Source organism: Neoarius graeffei, chromosome 6, assembly GCF_027579695.1.
Source record: "Neoarius graeffei isolate fNeoGra1 chromosome 6, fNeoGra1.pri, whole genome shotgun sequence".
NCBI classification, from domain to species: domain Eukaryota; kingdom Metazoa; phylum Chordata; class Actinopteri; order Siluriformes; family Ariidae; genus Neoarius; species Neoarius graeffei.
In genome coordinates this window covers 33,576,823-33,598,135 of record NC_083574.1, presented here as the reverse complement: position 1 = coordinate 33,598,135, position 21,313 = coordinate 33,576,823, and the positions used below count along the sequence as shown (strand labels likewise).

Here is a 21,313-nt window from a genome sequence, read left to right as displayed (position 1 = left end):
TGACTAACCAGATCAATCACTGTTTTTGGTGGAAATTATATTACTACATGGCAAATAATTTACCAGTAGGTGTAGTAGAGTCATAGAAAACCAACAGACCCAACATTCATGATATGCATGCTCCTGAGTCTGTGTAATCGAATAATTAAGTGAAAGGGACGTGTTCAAAATAATAGCAGTGTGGAGTTTAATTAGTGAGATCATTCATTCTGTGAAAAAACAGATGTCAGTCAGGTGGCCCTAATTTAAGGATGAAGCCAGCACATGTTGTACATCCATTTCTCTCTGAAAACATGAGAAACATGGGTCGTTCCAGACATTGTTCAGAAGAACAGCGTGCTTTGATTAAAACGTTGATTGGAGAGGTAAAACGTATACTGTAAAGAAGTGCAGAAAATGATGGGTTGCTCAGCTAAAATGATCTCCAGTGCTTTAAAATGGACAGCAAAGCCAGAGAGACGTGGAAGAAAACAGAAGACTACCATTCGAATGGATCGAAGAATAGCCAGAATGGCAAAGACTCAGCCAATGATCAGCTCCAGGGTGATCAAAGACGGTCTGAAGTTACCTGTGAGTACTGTGACAATTAGAAGGTGCCTGTGTGAAGCTAATCTATCGGCAAGAAGCCCCTGCAAAGTTCCACTGTTAAAAAAAAGACGTGCTGAAGAGGATACAATTTGCCAAAGAACACATCGACTGGCCTAAAGAGAAATGGAAAAACATTTTGTGGACTGATGAAAGTAAAATTGTTCTTTTTGGGTCCAAGAGCTGCAGACAGTTTTTCAGACGACCCCCAAACACTGAATTCAAGCCACAGTACACTCTGAAGACAGTGAAGCATGGTGTTGCAAGCATCATGATATGGGAATGTTTCTCTTACTGTGGTGTTGGGCCCATTTATCGCATACCAGGGATCATGGATCAGTTTGCATATATCAAAATACTTGAAGAGGAAATGCCCTTGAAATGGGTGTTTCAACAAGACAATGACCCCAAACACACCAGTAAGTGAGCAGCATCAGGGTTCAAGACCAACAAAATGAAAGTTATGGAGTGGCCAGCCCAATCCCCGGACCTTAATCCGATAGAAAACTTGTGGGGTGACATCAAAAATGCTGTTTCTGAGGCAAAACCAAGAAATGCAGAGGAATTGTGGAATGTTGTCAAATCATCCTGGGCTGGAATACCTGTTCACAGGTGCCAGAAGTTCTCAGAAACTGTGGTTATACAACTAAATATTAGTTTAGTGATTCACAGGAATACTAAATCCTTAAGATTTCAGTTTATACAGTAAATATCTGGAGTTTGTAATGAAAAATGCAGACACTGCAATTTTTTTGAACAGCCCAATGTTCATTTTTCTTCATTTTCTGTAAAGTAATTAAAATATTGATACATTTTTCTTCATGTTTTGATGTAGAATATAATGTGCATTGTTCCCAATGCATGGAAATAAAAACTATTATAAGGATTTTGAGCTTTACTCACGTTTTTAAACACACTGCTATTATTTTGAACACAACTGCATAGCCCCCACTACTACACTGAGTACAGAATTATTAGGCAAGTTGTATTTTTGAGGATTAGTTTTATTATTGAACAACTATGTTCTCAATCAACCAAAAAGACTCATAAATATCAAAGCTGAATATGTATGGAAGTTAGAGTGGGGTGTGTTTAGTTTTGGCCATTTTAGGAGAATATGTATGTGTTCAGGTAACTTTCACTGTGCAGAATTATTAGGCAACTTAATAAAAACCAAATATTGTAGCCATTTCACTTATTTATTTTCACCAGGTACACTGATATGACAACTCTAGATTTGCAAATAAACATGACATTCAAACACAAAACAAAAACAAATCAGTGACCAATATAGCCACCCTTCTTCATGAGGACACTCAAAAGCCTTCCATCCATAGATTCTGTCAATTTCTTTATCTGTTCACGACCAACATTGTGTGCAGCAGCAACCACGGCCTCCCAGACGCTGTTCAGAGAGGTGTACTGTTTTCCCTCTTTGTAGACCTCACGTTTTATAATGGACCACAGGTTCTCTATGGGGTTTAGGTCAGGTGAACAAGGGGGCCATGTCATTATTTTTTCACCTTTCAGACCTTTACTGGCTAGCCACGCAGTGGAGTATTTGGACGCATGAGATGGAGCATTATCCTGCATGAAAATCATGTTCTTCTTGAAAGATGCTGACTTTTTCCTATACCACTGCTTGAAGAAGGTTTCTTCCAGGAACTGGCAGTAGGTCTGGGAGTTGAGTTTGAGTCCATCCTCAACTCGAAAAGGTCCAACAAGCTCGTCTTTGATGATACCAGCCCATAGCAGTACTCCACCTCCACCTTGCTGGCGTCTGAGTGGAGCTCTGTGCCCATTACTGATCCAGCCACAGGCCCATTCATCTGGCCCATCAAGAGTCACTCTCATCAGACCACAGCACCTTAGAAAAAAATCAGTCTTAAGATATTTCTTGGCCCAGTCTTGACGTTTTATCTTGTGTGCCTTACTCAGTGGTGGTCGTTTTTCAGCCTTCCTTACCTTGGCCATGTCCCTCAGTATTGCACACCTTGTACTCTTTGACACTCCAGGAATGTTGCAACTCTGGAATATGGCAGAACTGGATGCTAATGGCTGCTTGTTAGCTTCACGCTTGATCTTCCGCAGATCATGTGCAGTTATTTTGCACCTTTTTTTTCCCCCACACGCTTCTTTCGACCTTGTTGACTATTTGCAATGAAACGCTTGATTGTTCGGTGATCACGTTTCAACATCTTCGCAATTTCAAGAGTGCTGCATCCGTCTGCAAGACATCTCACAATTTTAGACTTTTTAAAGTCTGTCAGATCTCTCTTCTGACCCATTTTGCCAGAGGAAAAGAGGTTGCCTAATAATTATGCACACCTGATATAGGGTGTTGATGTCATTAGACCACACCCCCTCTCATTACACAGATGCACAGCACCTGATATACTTAATTGGTAGTAGGCTTTCAAGCCTAAACAGCTTGGAGTGGGACAACATGCATTAAAAGGATGTTGTGGTCAAAATACTCACTTGCCTAATAATTCTGCACTCAGTGTATATCCACACTTCATTATATATTGTCAGCATGTACTTCCTGGGTCTCTAGTGAGACGTTAAACATCATGCCATATTTTTAGTTCAGTGCAACTGATTGCATTCTTTGGAAGTGAGAGATGAGAGGTTGCCAACATCTGTAGAATTTGTCTGAACCACAAATGGTGTATTTGATTTTTTCCAGTTTTAAAAAAGATAACAGGTCTTGCAGCCAGGATGTGTTTGAAGGAGGTAAGTGACTCTTCCAGAGGAGGAGAATTCGACAACAGGCAATTAGTGAGGCAAAAGATAGAACAGGGGTCACCAAACTTTTTTCTCTGAGGGCTACATTGTCGTCCCTGACTGTGATGGGGGGCCGGGGTCGGGTCAGCTATATAACATAGAATTGTATGACCCAGACAAATATGACCACCAGCAGGCCTCATTGTGTAGTAGAGATTACTAGCCTGGCACAGCCATCCCCACTACTATATCCCCACTACTATATCAACACTTGATTCCTGGCACATATTTGTTTATCTTTACTAGTGGTTTGCAAAAGTAGTAATCGAGTCTTCACACTTTGTTTTAATTTGAAATACCACAGATATTCCATTTATTTATTTTCTAATAAAATAACATCAAAGCTGTCAAGGTAAGAAACATCTGCCTAGTTGAGGTGATTGACACTGGCAAAGGTGAGTGGAAAATTATAAATTGTAGGTAGGCCTGTTGATATTATTAATAATAATAATGTGTGCAGCACTTAATAAAGGTCAAATAAATAGGCCTATAAAATAAATACATTAAAAAAAACAGTGAAATTATAATAATATGAGCAATAGATCAATAGATCACAGCAGTTGTGCTGTGTCCTGCACGTCATTGCTCTCATCCATGGCCAAAGCAAAAAACTCGAATTCTGACGCTTTCTCATTCAGCTGGTGATGCACGTTGTCCCTCAAATCTTCGGTTCGCCTGGTCATAGCAGGTGCGGAGAGACTCGCCGTGTTGAGCGCATCCTTCTTGTCGGGACACACCTCCTCGGCCACAGCAAGCATGCATACTTTAACAAAGTCCCCATCAGTAAACGGCTTTCCATGGGTAGCCAGTAGGTGAGCTACCTTATAGCTAGCTCGGACAGCAGCCTGGTTGATCTGGGTTTGGCGAAGGAATACATTCTGTTGTGCAGCCATTTCGCATTTCATCCTCCGAATCCTGTCTTCTCTTGTTTGCCCTCGCAAACTAGCATACTCGTTGTGGCGGGTTTCGTAATGACAACGCAGATTATATTCTTTGAAAACCGACACACTTTCTTTACATACAAGACAAACTGCACGGTCCTTACACTGAACGAAAAAATAATCGGTGGTCCACTATTCTTTAAAAACTCTGCACTCTCTGTCAGCTTTTCGCTGACCACTAGCCATTTTGCTGTCCTGAACACTGACAGTTCTCTGCACGTGCGCTGCCTGTCACTGCTTGATCGCGAGCATATGACGAAAATTCGGAAAATATGAATAGTTCATTTTATAACTAAATATCAATTTTAATTGATAAAATCAACAAAATACAAGATGCAGACATGATATTATTTGCCAAAAAGCAATTTAAAAAAATAATCCATGACCACTTTTGGGGATTGCCTCATAGGGCCGGTTCAAGTGGTGGGGGGCAGAGGGGCTGGCGGGCCGTAGTCGGCCCGCGGGCCGTAGTTTGATGACCCCTGACCTAGAAGATGGGTTATCCTTTGAATCTGGTTCCTCTCAAGGTCGTCCCTCCCAAATAAAATATCGTGTCAGGGAGATTTGCCATGGCACTGTCACCCTTCTGGCTTTTTCATTAGGGATCGAAACAGAAATCTACATCCGGATTTCTGAAAAGCCACTTTGCAGAAACATTTGGGGTTAAAACCTTAAACAAAGAAAACTGAACTGAATAATTGATGCAATATAAAGTTTTCTAATAGCTTTATTTAAAATGAACTTCATTTAAAAAAAAAAAAACCCTCCACCATATTGCACACATTTCAGCTCACCAACTGAGAACAGACACAGTCTCTCTCGCTAGGAGTCTAATGATTCTCCTCAAAAATAGACCCTATATAGAAAATAGGACAATTTGAATACACTCAGTAGTTTTCATTTTAAATAGAGATCAACTTTTCTCTAAACCATCCCATATTTACAGATCACTTTAGTGTAGAACACCATTATACAGTAAATCAGCCTGTAAACAATCAGTGTTAAATATAGTACATCATTTGTAGAATATATACATATACATAATAGCATAAGATACAGCAGTGTTTTCCAGCTGTGCGCTGCACATTACAGTTGTTCCTGCTCCAACTCACCTCAGCCCCTCAATAACACACCCATATCACATATGCCAATACTCATTTATCTTCATTAATATACGTTAATGAGTTGACAAATTCAGCTATGTCATTGTGTTAGTTCCCAGTACTGCACTTTTTACTTGTCTACTTACTGGATTTACTAGAATGCCAATTTTTTTTTTTAAAGACTGTTCCAAAACTTAATATACAGAATGCAATCTAACAGGACATATTCATCGTGCTTGTATATTCTTTCACATTTGAGAGACTGTATGCATTACCCACAGTGCACTGCGGCAGTTTTAACACCGGAAAAAATGACTATGAGCAGTGCCCAGGTTTTCATAATATTTGAATGAGTGTGTAATGAAAAAGTGCAAAGTCAGCTGTTATTTGTGACAAAGCTAGATCTTGTGTGTTTAGCGTCCATGTCCTCTGTCAAGTGCATGAGAGCGGACAGGACATTAGCGAGGCACTCAGCTCAAACACAACGACTGTTCTTTGTGTATTTATATACACCATCTCCGAGATCTCCTTATAGAGAAGGCAATTTGATAAAGCTTTAGTCCTCAGTGTTTCTCCTGTTAAAACGCACCTTTTCTAAGAATGAGAAAACACACTAAAAATGTTCAGTACCATGAACACACTAAAACAACCTCCAACACACCTGACTGAACTTGCCTAATCTTCAAGCAACTTCTCAGGTCAAAAAGATGGCCTGAGTATTATTGTGCAGTAGGAAGTGTATGTTAATGATCTGACGAGTTGAATTAGGTGTGCTGGACCAGAAAAACACTGAGAACATATTACTTTAACGTACTAATGTGCAAAACTGCATGAAGTGTGGGTTAATGAACTGTTGAGCTGAATCAGGCATGTTCAAGCAAGACACACACTACAATCTGCAGACACCATCATCAATGTTTCTCATACCATGCATTTACCATCATTAACCTCATAGTATAATTAAATACACACACGCTGTCCAAACCTCCAAGTCGTCGCAACAGTCACAACCTACACAAACGCACACTTTCACAATGCATGTACAGTTAAAGGGCAAGAAAGTGTGTGTGTGAGATGTAAAAACTATTTCAGCACACGCTAATGGAAATGAGTTTTAAAGAAACTATGTAAGAGCTCTCTCTCTCACTGACGCTGTAGTAAAAAAATACCACTTTATTCACTTCAGTGTGGAAAAACAAAATTCCAAATTCTCTCTCACACACATGCATGCGCACTAAACATGTGCTGACAATCTGTGATACAATATATTGCAATATTCGACATGCACAATATTAACACACCTCTTGTGTTAAGTCCTGGAGGAGGTTGCCTATAGAGACCGTACTTTGTGCAGCGAAATAAATTCTGCCCTGTTTAAAAAGCTGTCTAAGGTCCTTAGTTTGGATTAACTGAATGTGTTCTTGATGGTGAAGGCAAAGTTTGCAAACATTATTCCAACTCAGGAGGATCACGCGGTTTTAAGAATAATATTCTCATCGTATCATAAACCAGGTTTAAAGGTTAGGCAATTGTGCCAATATCGAAATGTAATATTGACACATGTATACATGCAGAGTCCTGTCTCAGAAAATGTGACTGGGGGCCCTGCTACACGAATCTATAAATAAATATTTAGTGCAATATCAGTTGCATGACAAATGACCGATGCACAATGAGTGGACACACTGACATTTGACATGAGCTCAGGATATTTGTTGTATGTAGTGTGTTGCCAAAACATCCCTCAAATGAACCTTACCACTGAAGAATCCCTAATTTAGTATGGAGACAGAGCGATGGTTTTGCTGTGCATGAAATATTTATACAAAACTGAAATCTGAGTATGCTGTTATCGGTTAATGAATAAGGGCCCTAATACACCAAGCTGATCACAGTCTATAGTATGTGGAAATAACACCTCAATTATTGTGTACCTCATCTCATATCATCTCTAGCCACTTTATCCTGTTCTACAGGGTCGCAGGCAAGCTGGAGCCTATCCCAGCTGACTACGGGCGAAAGGCAGGGTACAACCTGGACAAGTCGCCAGGTCATCACAGGGCTGACACATAGACACAGACAACCATTCACACTCACATTCACACCTACGGTCAATTTAGAGTCACCAGTTAACCTAACCTGCATGTCTTTGGACTGTGGGGGAAACCGGAGCACCCGGAGGAAACCCCTGCGGACACGGGAAGAACATGCAAACTCCACACAGAAAGGTCCTCGCTGGCCACGGGGCTCGAACCCGGACCTTCTTGCTGTGAGGCGACAGCGCTAACCACTACACCACCGTGCCGCCCTATTGTGTACCTGTATCAGCACATTAGTACTATTCTTACATACTGTTTGATGAAGTTGTGCATGGCTTGGGACAAACAAGCTAGTTTGCAGGGTTTGTTTAGTCCTTTTAGTTTGTCGAAGAGCAGAATTTAAACAATGATATTTTGTGACACCATCCTTTCTTTGAGTTGCTCATTTTGGGTTGATATCAATATTAATATCGACTCTGTACAACCAGATAACAGGAACAGCAATTGAGAAAATACAAATCATCATCAATGGTTGAGGATTCAGTCTTTTTGACCGCAAGTGCAGTATTCATTGCTTGAGAAAGTTTAAATCTATGTTTCTCATTTGTTCAAGTAACCTGTCCTTGACTTGCAATGTCTATAAAGCTCCAGTGAAGCACATGAAGACGAGGACATGGAGTGCGAGCAGGTAGGTCAGGAAGAAGTAGCGAGATTTTGCTCTGGATGTCAACATCTTGGAGCAGTAAAGACTGCGACCTTGCAGCCAGCGACGGCATGAGTGAACACCACTCTTCATCTGGAAATAAAGACAAGAATAAAGAATTAACGTTTTCAGCAAGGACGGATATATAAGAAACTAATTACGTTGTTAAAGGAAAATAATAACAGAACATACTTTTTATCGATTTATAGTTACTTATCAGGGTTCTCCATGAGGGGTTTTAGAGGTCCGGGCCGCCCCCCTTTCTGTGATTCCCACCCCCGTTTAATTTCTGCCGCCCCTTTACAAAAGGAAGAGACGTCCCTTTGTTTTCTTTGTGACAGACAGCCTTTCTCTGTTGGAGTACCGACAACGCGACAACACCCGAGTGTGAAACTCATTTACCAGCAATTAGTTTAGTCAGTCTGACGATTATAGTCTAAGAAAAGCGTTTCACACTTCGGCGTTTCTGACACATTGTTCTTGCACCGGGAGATAACACGCCTTTATAATAATGTGTGAATCGACACCAAGTTTGAGATAACTGATTGTTATTGTCGGCAGAGAAATAAAGGATAAAAACAAAAAGTTCAAAGTTGGTGCGGCAAGCATGATATTGCCTATAAAACCATGAGGATATAACCTGGCTGTCAGTGTTACTGTAGCTCTTGGGTGGGGTTTACATTAGACCGTATCAGCGGATCATCAGATTAACGTTTTTAAAACGATTAGCGTGCACACAGCAACACCAATACACGATTCGCGTGCACACAGCAACGCCAATACACGGATACGCTCGGCTCCGCAGGCATCCTGCGCTCCAAATCACTCCACCCTGAACAGCGAGTGCCCTCTGGAGGGTGCGCACTCCGGCCCTGCGCAGCTCACAGAGCACGCGAGTATAGCGCACGAGCAGTGATTCGGGACTGAGCCGCTGTGTGTGTGATCCCAGCGCATATCACTTACTACTTGCAAGTGGAAGGATGGCAAGCCTAAAGACAATCATAACTACACAATGGGCAGTATTTGCATCAGTATTTGCAGTATTTTCATACTTTTATACTCTTTAATGAAAGGTGATACAAGGCGGAAGTCCGCGCCGTTTTTCAGCAGTTGCGTCACATGACCAACGCCAGCGAATCAGGAAGGTGGATGTCACAGTGACGTTGTCCAATGATGACGCCAGCTAGAGCTCAGCACAGCGTATCCGCGTATTCTCAATGTTTACACAGCACCGGAGCTGACACGATCTGGATTGAATACGTGGACCCTGGCGGATTCCCGTTTCCCGGCGATTTAATGTAAACGGACAGTGCATCTGCGAAGAAAACGAGACAGATACGGTCTAATGTAAACTTGGCCTTGAAGTGCGTACACACTGTTGAAATGTCTCTCGAGCGATTCGGTTTTACGCGTATGGGCAGGCATTAGGAACAGGAAGATCACCTTCGAAGTGGATGTTTAGGAAAAGAGGAAAGCAGGTAATTTTGAGTTAGTTTCTTTCAAATATCAAAGCATTTTGTGCAACCATATTTTAGAGATCGTGTGAGGCTGTGTAACTATTACAATGCATTTTGCTTGAGTCTGTATGAATTAGTTTAAATTACAATGTCATTTTTCTTTATCTTCTTAGACTGTTAACTGGTGAACATGGATGGAGGAGTGTAAATATAGCCATAGAGCAGTGTAAATATAGTTAAAACAACATCTTTTCAATGTACTTTACTCTCTAAAAAAAAAAAAATTTTTTTCCAGTGGTGCCTGCAATTACATTTCCATTTCAAACAATGTCAGCTTTTGTGGAGCAGTGTGAATATAGTTAATACAAAAACTTTTCTGTACTTTTCTGTTCTTTTTTTGTAGTTTGCTAAATAAAAAAATATTTTTCCAGTTCCATTTCAAACAATGTGTCTGAATATGATGTGTAAGTGTGTAATGTTTGATGTATTATGTGTTTTGTACCAGTCCAATTGATTCCCCTATTCTAAATGATTACTATTTGAGAGTATTTATGCACATTTTATGCAAATGACATATGTAAATATATGCAAATTTGTTTCAAGGTAGGGCTGGGCAATATGAGAGAAAATTATATCACGATATATTTTTTCAAAATTTTCGATAACGATATATATCACGATATAAATCAAATCACCATTTTTGTATTTTCTTTAATTTTCTGCTCAAAATATGAACATTACAAATTAGTAGTTCCTTCCTAATTAACAAAAATAGCTTAACAAGCCTTCAAGTTTCACAGAACCAAAACAAACTGGATGCACATTCTTTTGTTCTTTTTGTTCAAATGAATAAATTGAAACTGAAAAATAAAAACTATATACCATTGTTAATCATTTGTGCAAATTCTAGCAGCTTTCAAATAAACATAAAAGACATACTGACGTGTAAACCTTATGCTGCAAGGAGAAAAAAAGTGCAATCTTGTACGTCAGTGTGTTTAAGGTTTTGTGTAACACTTTGTTGTATGTCCGATTTTAAATATCCAAAATACCTCCACACAACCGAAGATCTCTGGCCCTTCTTTTCAACGATGTCCTCCAGGGCAGTGCTCTGACTTTCCTGTTCAGAACTCCGGTCAGTCGGCTTCTCGCTCATTTTTATAATCGCTTTGTTTCACGCTTTGTTGGAGAAATGCCGTGCTCCTGCAAACTTCACCACAGCCATGCTGTGCGTTGCTGCTACACGTGTGTGCACGCAACCTAACTTGACGTGGCTCTCTTCCAACTGATTGGTTACGTGCGGTACTGTTTAGTTATGATTGGCTATTCGCGTGTCTGTCAAAACTTCGGATGAAGTAATTTTATTGAAGGCGTAGGCTTATCATAGGTATATCGTACGTGTCTAATTTCTAATCGTAGAGATTTTATATCGTGAATAACATCGTAATCGTAAAATCGCCCAGCCCTATTTCAAGGTCATCCGATTGACCCCCACCCTCCTATATTTTCAATCCGTGGAGAACCCTGCTTATGATGTGGAATGTCCGTTAAACAAGTTAGTGTATTCGTGTACATTAAACTCCTCATAAGAAACTTCATTTCAACAATTACACCCTGTCATTTGAATTTCAACCGGAACTAATGCTAAGACCTGCGTCATAGAAAATTAGACCAATCAAAATCAAGATTTCAACAGCACTGTGGCATAAATAAGTGATGATGAACACTGAAGAAGTATTTCAAGTTCATCTGAAGTCCAAGATGTCCATTAATCACAGTCTTAGGTGAATCTGGAGCATAATCGGGGTGCACATAACTAGTGCGCAGGCGTGCTAAAAATAAACAATGTGCAGCAGAAAACACAAAGGAAGTGCTTTTGGTATAGTAGAAATTAAACTACACGCTTCCCTTCGTGTTTTCTGCTGTGCATCGTTTATTTTTAGAATGCATGCGCACCAGCTATATGCACTCCTGAGCATAATCATGGGAACATTAATAATACCTGGCCTAAATGTATGCTTCATTAATGCCTTTGCTCACAACAAACAAAAAGATGGACATTGATTAATGCAGACAATAATGACTTATTTTCACAGTTGCACTGGAAATACAAATATAAGACTTGCAACTTGGCTAAATGAATTCTTGACTTAATTTCGTATTGTTCAAGTAGGAGATGTATACGTCTCACATCCTTTTACCGAGGGACCATTGAGTGTGTTCTCTGCCGTTACATTACTGTGGGGTTTGGGAACTGCAATGTCGCTGAACAAGTGTCCCTGCAGCGGATAGTGAGGATGGCAGAAAGGATAATTGGGGTCCCTCTCCCATCAATCTCCCAACTCTATAAGAAGCACATTGTCTGCTGTGTCGACAGCAAAGTGAAGGACAAATTCCGCCTATCACACTGCACTGTTCTCCCCCCTGCCGTCTTGCAGAAGGTACCCTAGCTTCCAAACCTTCACTGTCTGGCAGTGCAACAGCTTCTTACCCCAAGCACTCAAAGTCCTGAACTCATTGTTACCCCGGAAGAACTGACAGTTCAAACTGAAACTACAGTTTCTCATCCATTTGCACTACACTGCCCATTTGTACACATGTGCACAATGCTCACTTTGCACTTGTCTTATAATATCCTGGTAAAACTTGAACTCTTCAACCTGAACTGTATTCTTGGACTAAAATGAAAATTTGCTTAAAAATGCACAATGACACTTTGCCTTGTCATTTATGTTGTTTATTGTACTTGGATAGCTTGATGTTGAGACAGCTAGATGTCTACTTAACTCTCTGGGGTCTGAGGACATTTTCTGGCATTCTAATGATTTTGGCATGCTTTGATTTTGTTCTCAATTTCAACAAATCTAAGCAGTATTTTCTTTTTTTTTTTATAACCAAATTTTATTCAACATTAAACCATTATAGAGAACAGAGACAAGAAAATACGTACATTTATCAACAGCAACAACAACTAATAATGATAAAATAATAACAATAATAAATAAAAAAAAAAAACAGAAAAGGACATCATGATATATTGTCAGCATGTACTTCCTGGGTCTCTAGTGAGACGTTAAACATCATGCCATATTTTTAGTTCAGTGCAACTGATTGCATTCTTTGGAAGTGAGAGATGAGAGGTTGCCATCATCTGTAGAATTTGTCTGAACCACAAATGGTGTATTTGATTTTTTCCAGTTGTAAAAAAGATAACAGGTCTTGCAGCCAGGATGTGTTTGAAGGAGGTAAGTGACTCTTCCAGAGGAGGAGAATTCGACAACAGGCAATTAGTGAGGCAAAAGATAGAACAGGGGTCACCAAACTTTTTTCTCTGAGGGCTACATTGTCGTCCCTGACTGTGATGGGGGGCCGGGGTCGGGTCAGCTATATAACATAGAATTGTATGACCCAGACAAATATGACCACCAGCAGGCCTCATTGTGTAGTAGAGATTACTAGCCTGGCACAGCCATCCCCACTACTATATCCCCACTACTATATCAACACTTGATTCCTGGCACATATTTGTTTATCTTTACTAGTGGTTTGCAAAAGTAGTAATCGAGTCTTCACACTTTGTTTTAATTTGAAATACCACAGATATTCCATTTATTTATTTTCTAATAAAAATAACATCAAAGCTGTCAAGGTAAGAAACATCTACCTAGTTGAGGTGATTGACACTGGCAAAGGTGAGTGGAAAATTATAAATTGTAGGTAGGCCTGTTGATATTATTAATAATATAAATAATAATTGTGTGCAGCACTTAATAAAGGTCAAATAAATAGGCCTATAAAATACATTTTAAAAAAACAGTGAAATTATAATAATATGAGCAATAGATCAATAGATCACAGCAGTTGTGCTGTGTCCTGCACGTCATTGCTCTCATCCATGGCCAAAGCAAAAAACTCGAATTCTGACGCTTTCTCATTCAGCTGGTCATACACGTTGTCTCCCAAATCTTCGGTTCGCCTGGTCATAGTAGGTGTGGAGAGACTCGCCGCATTGAGCGCATCCTTCTTGTCGGGACACACCTCCTCGGCCACAGCAAGCATGCATACTTTAACAAAGTCCCCATCAGTAAACGGCTTTCCATGGGTAGCCAGTAGGTGAGCTACCTTATAGCTAGCTCGGACAGCAGCCTGGTTGATCTGGGTTTGGTGAAGGAATACATTCTGTTGTGCAGCCAGTCCGCATTTCATCCTCCGAATCCTGTCTTCTCTTGTTTGCCCTCGCAAACTAGCATACTCTTTGTGGCGGGTTTCGTAGTGACGACGCAGATTATATTCTTTGAAAACCGACACACTTTCTTTACATACAAGACAAACTGCACAGTCCTTACACTGAACGAAAAAATAATTGGTGGTCCACTGTTCTTTAAAAACTCTGCACTGTCAGCTTTTCGCTGACCGCTAGCCATTTTGCTGTCCTGAACACTGACAGTTCTCTGCACGTGCGCTGCCTGTCACTGCTTGATTGCGAGCATATGATGAAAATTCAGAAAATATGAATAGTTCATTTTATAACTAAATATCAATTTTAATTGATAAAATCAACAAAATACAAGATGCAGACATGTTATTATTTGCCAAAAAGCAATTTAAAAAAATAGACCATGACCACTTTTGGGGATTGCCTCATAGGGCCGGTTCAAGTGGTGGGGGGCAGAGGGGCCGGTCAAAGGGGGGTGGCGGGCCAGAGTCGGCCTGTAGTTTGATGACCCCTGAGATAGAACATTAAGTTGTTTAGCAGTCATTTTGGCCCCCTCCTCAGGAATTCCAAAAATAGCAATTTGAGGTGATGGGACTAATGTTAGTTGTAGTACCTCTGACATAAAATCAAAGAAGGACTTCCAGTACTCCACCAAGCCCGGGTACGACCAGAACATAAGAGCTAGGTCTGCTGGCGCCTGAGAGCATTTATCACAAATGTCAGAAAGGTTCGGGTAAATCCTTGATAATCTGGTCTTGCTATAATGAACCCTATGCAGAACCTTAAACAATGTGGGTAAGCCTCGCACAGGAGGAAGATGAATTTATTGCGTGTAGTGCATCGTCCCACCACCCATCAGTCAAGGTGACGCCCAGTTCAGTCTCCCAACTAGTCCTGATCTTATGAAGGGCTGGAGGTGGGGTTGTTGATGATAAAAGGTTATAGATAAAGGAAATGTGTCCCTTCGATAAGCTACCAACTGGAAGATGATGGTCGACGCCCGAGGCCGGTGGAGCCTGTGGAAAAGTTGAGAAGTTGGATTTGACAAAGTTGCGAATTTGAAAGTATCTAAACAAATCAGACTGCTGAAGGTTAAATGTGGAGTATAACTGTGAAAAGCTAGCAAAAAGGCCATTAACATATAGGTCACCGAGACAGGACAGGCCTTGTCTGCTCCAGGAATAAAACCTTGAATCGATCCTGGCTGGATGAAAAAGGTGATTGTTACAAATAGTTGTAGCTAATGGTAAAGAGGTCCAGCCAAATTGGTGTCTCACCTGCTGCCAGATTTTCAGTGTGTTAATAACTATGGGGTTGGTTGAATGCAGCTTGGGTTTGAGTGGGAGGCTGCTACATACCAAAGCCTTTAAAGACGAAGAGTGACAGGAGTTAGCCTCCAGGTGAACCCGTTCACTATCTGTGTCTGAGATCCAGAGTGCAACTTTATGCAAGTTAGCTGCCCAGTAGTATGACTGAAAATTGGGCAAACCAAGACCTCCATGTGATCATCTCCTCTGGAGAAGAGATTTGCGGATTCTTGGATTTTTACCTCCCCATATGAAATTTAAAATCATCGAGTCCAATTGAGAGAAAAACCGTTTAGGCAAAAAAATGGGTAAACATTAGAATAAGTACAAATATTTTGGGAGCACATTCATTTTAATGGATTGTATTCTACCTATAAAAGAAATAGGTAGGCGATTCCATCTCTGTAGATCTGACTTTACTTTGATTGAAAGACATGTAAAATTTTCCTCCAGAAGAGAGCAGATGGAGCTTGTGATAATAACTCCTAAGTATTTAAATCTAGAAGTGGATAATTTGAATGGTATATTAGACTGTGGTAGTTCACGGGCTAACTGGTTAACAGGAAAGCATTCACTTTTCTGTATGTTTAATTTGTACCCAGAGACTGTGCCAAAGGATTTGAGAGTAGTTAAAATGTGTGGGATGGAGATTGCTGGATTGGAAACATAAAGGAGCAGGTCATCCGCATATAAGGATACCTTGTGCTCGATTTCTCTTCTTTTTATTCCAGAAAAAAATTATTGGCTTTAAGAGCAATTGACAAGGGTTCAATAGTAATAGCAAAAAGGAGGGGGGAAATTGGGCATCCTTGTCGCATGCTGCGTGAGAGTGGGAAGAACTGTGAACATTGAGTATTGGTACACACACAAGCCTGTGGTGAAGAATACAGTAAATGTAGCCAGGAAACAAAATTTTCTCCAAATCGGTTTAGTGTAAAGAACAGATGACCCCACTCAACCCGGTCGAAAGCTTTTTCTGCATTGAGTGAAATAACCATCTCTGGACTAGTTGGATGGGCCGGGGAGTGGATGATGTTGAGAAGCCTCCGTATGTTTGTAAAAGAGTGGCGATATTTTATAAACCTTGTTTGGTCTATCGAAATAATGGAAGGTAAAACTGTTCCCGTTCTGCAAGCTAGGGCTTTAGCAAGGAGTTTATCATCTACATTAAGAAGAGAAATAGGTCAGTAAGAGGAATATAATTTGGGATCTTTATCCTTTTTAAGGATCAGTGATATCGATGCCTTTTTGCTCCGCCTACTCAAGTAAGTAGGACGCTTCTTTGCTTTGCTCCTGCTTGATCTTTATTTTTTTTTTTACTTTTTCACTTAATTTCCACTATTTCTTCATTTTATTTTTCACCTTTACAAGATAAGTTAGCTTTTAAAACAAAATGCCAGGGGGCAAAAAATCCAGGAGATCCTGCAGAAAATGCACAGAACTAGAACAGAGGATTTCTTTTTTTTTTAAAGATTTTTTTTGGGCTTTTTTCACCTTTATTGGATAGGACAGTGTAGAGACAGGACAGGAAATGAGCGGTAGAGAGAGACGGGGAGGGATCAGGAAATGACCTCGGGTCGGAATCGAACCCGGGTCCCTGGCTTTATGGTATGGCGCCTTAGCCATGACGCCCCCAGAACAGAGGATTTCTATCCTGGAATCAAAGATTGATGCCCTGCCAAAGACGGACGAACTAAGAGAGATATCTCACGAAAGGAGTACAGAAACAGTGGCTGAGAACGCAGAGATTGCACCCCGACAGGCCGATGGCATTGCAGATCGAGTGGGTGAATACATCGATCTAACAGAGTAAAATGTGAGTACAGAAAACTGGCACACGATGGGTGGCAGGCCCAAAAATAAAAACAGAAGAGTAATTACCTCAACACCAGTTCATTCTGATACTATGCAACCCATGCTCCACAGCCATGCTATTAGAAATAGAGCCAGGTCTACAAACTACAATAGGATTTACAGTCCTATGGAAAATCCACAGCCCATAAGGCTTCAGAACAAATTTGAATGCCTCAGGGATGTGGAAGCGGAATTTTCAGGCGGACAAGCACATCATAGAAAGAGATCGCACCACAACCGAAGAGCTGTGAGAAGAGGCAAAAAGCAGCTCGTAACACCACCCGATCCCACAACCCTTGTTCTTGGTGATTCCACTGTAAGACAATTTAAAGGACATGGGATGATTATTTGCTGCCTTCCAAATGCATCCATCTCTGACACCAAAGACAGCATTTTGAAACTCATGTCCGAGCATAAAACTATCAAACGTATTGTTGTGCATGTGGGAGCAAATGATGTTTTCAGAGAACAGCTGTTTGTCCAAGATGATTTAAGAAAACTTTTTTCTGACCTCTACAAGACTAGAATACAATCTTTTATCAGTGGCCCACTCCCTGCAAGGGGGAGTTTTGCATTTACTAGACTCTTCAGTCTTAACACCTGACTTGGAAAAACTTGTTTTTCATTTGGTATGAACTTCATAGACAATTTTAACCTTTTCTGGAATTGCAGAGAATTCTTCTGGCCAAATAGCACTGAACTCAGCCGGATTGGGACCAAAGTTTTGGCTGATCACTACAGTCTCTCTCTCCAGCATGCATTCTTTTCTCAGCCAACATTGGGCAGAACTGCTGATAAGTGCTCACAGACTGACCCAGTCTGTGAGCAGATATCAACAAAACCTCTGCAAAGACAAAACAACTACCCATGCAAGCAAAACAGAGATGCTTCAACAAGGACACACAGCCATCTGAGGCAGACTGCCAAGGACATCAACAATCATATGGAGAATGTGAGCGTGTTGTTAACAATGGGCAGCCACAGATATCTGCATCGCCCATCCAGATTGAGGACCTGACCAAAGACAATCATGCCAAGGCTGCATCATCCACATCTCCACCCCATGCAAGTATCACAGAGACTGTCACAGAGACAGTCACCATGGAGACACTCACAAAGACCTCACCAAAGTCCCAATCAGTCTTGCTCTTCTGACTTTATTGTACCATCCCCGTCTCCCCCCTGCATGGATTTCCCTAAAAGTATGCAGAGACTGCTGCCAATGGCTGCACTCTCTTTTTCCAGCCCAAATCATTCGCGACAAGCAGTGTACCCAGTTCATCGAAAATCAACCAACAGACTGAACTGTGTTCGCCCAGGATTTTCAGCTGGCTACCAATCTTTTTCACCATCTAAAAAATATATGACATCTCCACTCCTTCCCCCTCCCAACCTCATGGACTATACAGAGAGTCTTGTATGATGTGCGGTGAGTCCCTGCATTGGGTGTAGTTTTGAAAACAAGCTGGGACCCAGTATGCCTATGCCATTCTCTATTCCTGTGTTGATAAGAAAGAGAAAACATAGGGCATATTTAACCCAGGGGGTAAACCAGTCTAGTCTCCTTCCTGTTTCAAAACAACATCAGAGTGCCCAAGCGGATATTACTTCTAGACTTTCTGTAAAACTAGCTCTTCTGAACGTTAGATCACTTTCAAACAAGTCATTTTTAATTAATGATCTTATTTGCAAACACAATCTTGATTTTTTGCTTCTAACTGAAACATGGTTGGATCAAGCAAAGAGTGCTACCACCCTTATTGAAGCAGCTCCCCCAAATTTTAATGTCATGAGTGCTACCCGACATGGGAAAGGTGGAGGGATCGCAAATATATTCAAAGCCTCTTTTCAATGTAAACAGTCCTCACTTGGTGATTTTATATCCTTTGAACACTTATGTGCACTTGTTACATGCTCTCCTAACATATTGTTATTAACTATTTACAGGCCTCCAAGACATTCAGCCAAAGTTTTTCTGGAAGAGTTTGGTGAACTGTTGTCAGTCATTTGCTTAAAGTTTGACTGTCTTATTATATATGGGGATTTTAACTTGCATGTAGATAATCCTGAAAACACTTATGCCAGAGAACTACTTGCACTTATTGACAACTTCAACCTAGTACAACATGTACAGTGGCTGACCCACTCTCGTGGTCATACCCTTGACCTCGTTATCGCAAAGGGTCTTACTGTTTCTACTACTGTTGTTGACCTGGCCTTATCTGATCATTTCTGTGTTTTCTTTGATGTTTCTATTACCCTGTCCACACTAGGGATTTTGTACCGATACGATACTACTTTCGTACCGCAACACCTGTCCACACTAGCAACTATACCGGTACTGTAGCGGTATAACTGTATCGGTACGAAACCCACAAATGTATGGGTTTTGTACCGGTACAGTATCGGTACTGTAGCGCTTCGCTGTAGTGTGGACAGATGAAGCGGTTCTGCATTGATACAAATATAATGCGCATGCGCAAAGTCACACGCCTCAATCCATGTCTTCGCTGAATAAAATAGTGAAGAACGGAGATTTGTTTTCTTTGTTTCTTTCTCAACTGCCTCGCACGTTTTATACGATTCGACTGAATAAATGACCACCAGAAATACAGACTGTACATTGACAACAAAAAGCACACACACATTGTTTCATCCGCCATATTCTCGGAAGGAAGTTACTTGGTAACCACGGAAACATTTCGCACACGCGCATTTCAACTACCGTGAAAGAAAACCGCAAACATTTCTCGCTAGTGTGGACAGATGCACTAAACTGTACCGGTATACTTTGTATCGATACAGTTATACCACTATCGTACCGGTATATATGTGAACACAGCATATGTCCCCTCACATTCAGAACAGCTCAATGACTTTGGGTAGGAGAGTCATAAACGACAACACGTGTTCTCTTTGAGCAAGCTCTCTCACGGATCTCAACTAAAATGTCAGACTCTGTAGACGACTTACTAGAAATTTTTAATTTAAATATGACCCAAATTATGGATGATATTGCTCCATTCAAAATCAAAAGAGTCAATGACAAGCAGAAAGCACCATGGAAGCAATACCCAGCTGTTAAACTGCTAAAGAGAGAATGTAGGAAGACTGAAAGAAAATGGCACAAATCTAAACTTCACATCCATTATCAAATCCATAAAGAGATGCTTTGTAAATATAATTATGAAACTGGTAAAGCAAGACAGTCTTTCTTCTCCAACATCATCAACAGGAATATGAACAATGCCTGTGCGCTATTTTCAACAGTAGAGAAGCTAACTAATCCCCCACCACAATTAGCACCTGAACTTCTCTCAGTTAATAAATGCAATGAGTTTGCATCCTTCTTCAAAGGTAAAATTGATAAAATATGGCAGAATATTGCTCATAATATATCTCAGTTGCAAATAACTGAAAAGCTGCAATCACCAGTGACATAGACAGACAATTTCAACACATTGTCAGAATTTTGTTCGACTGATTACGAGACTCTTGAAAAAACTGTACAAAATCTCAGTTCCTCAACATCTGAATTGGACATTCTGCCCACCAACTTTTTTAAGTCTGTTCTTCACCTCATAATTACAGATGTGCTTCAGATCAGAAATACATCCCTAGAGACTGGCATTTTTCCTGTGTCCCTAAAAAAGCCGTTGTAAAGCCCCTACTTAAAAAGAATAATCTGGATGCTTCAGTATTGAACAACTACAGGCCAATATCAAATCTACCATTCATCGGGAAAATCCTTGAAAAAATTGTCTTCAAATCAATTAACTGCCTTCTTGATATCAAACAGCTTTTTTGATAACTTTCAGTCAGGATTTCGTGCCAATCACAGCACTGAAACAGCGCTGATTAAAGTTATAAATGACATACAGTACGTCTTAATACTGATGCAGGCAAAACATCGGTCCTGGTGTTACTGGACCTCAGTGCAGCTTTTGATACTGTTGATCACAACATACTGCTATATCGACTTGAACACTGGGTTGGGTTGACTGGTAAAGTTATCAATTGGTTAAAATCATACTTAAAAGATAGAAGCTTCTTTGTTACCATGGGAAATTGTACCTCAACATCAATGTCCTTGACCTGTGGTGTCCCCCAGGGGTTGATCCTTGGACCATTACTATTCAACCTTTATATGCTCCCACTTGGACAAATTATCAAGAACAACTCAAATTTGTATCACTGCTATGCAGATGACACCCAAATTTATTTTGCTCTAATCACCTAATGATTATGCCCCCCCTTGAATGTCTCTACCAGTGTATCGACCAAATCAACAACTGGATGTCACAACATTTTCTTCAGCTGA

General features: G+C 40.6%; 1 protein-coding gene across 2 annotated transcripts in view; it reads right to left on the bottom strand.

Annotated features, from left to right (window-relative positions):
• Positions 1 to 5,022: 5,022 nt before the first annotated feature.
• LOC132887851 (golgin subfamily B member 1-like) overlaps positions 5,023 to 21,313 on the bottom strand; it is a 225,383-nt gene continuing 209,092 nt past the window's right edge. For both annotated transcript variants that reach the window (XM_060923586.1, XM_060923587.1), the window contains exon 29: positions 5,023 to 8,251. In XM_060923586.1, the coding sequence (XP_060779569.1) occupies positions 8,093 to 8,251 (159 nt within the window). In that variant the 3' untranslated portion in view covers positions 5,023 to 8,092. The remainder of the gene's footprint in view (positions 8,252 to 21,313) is intronic.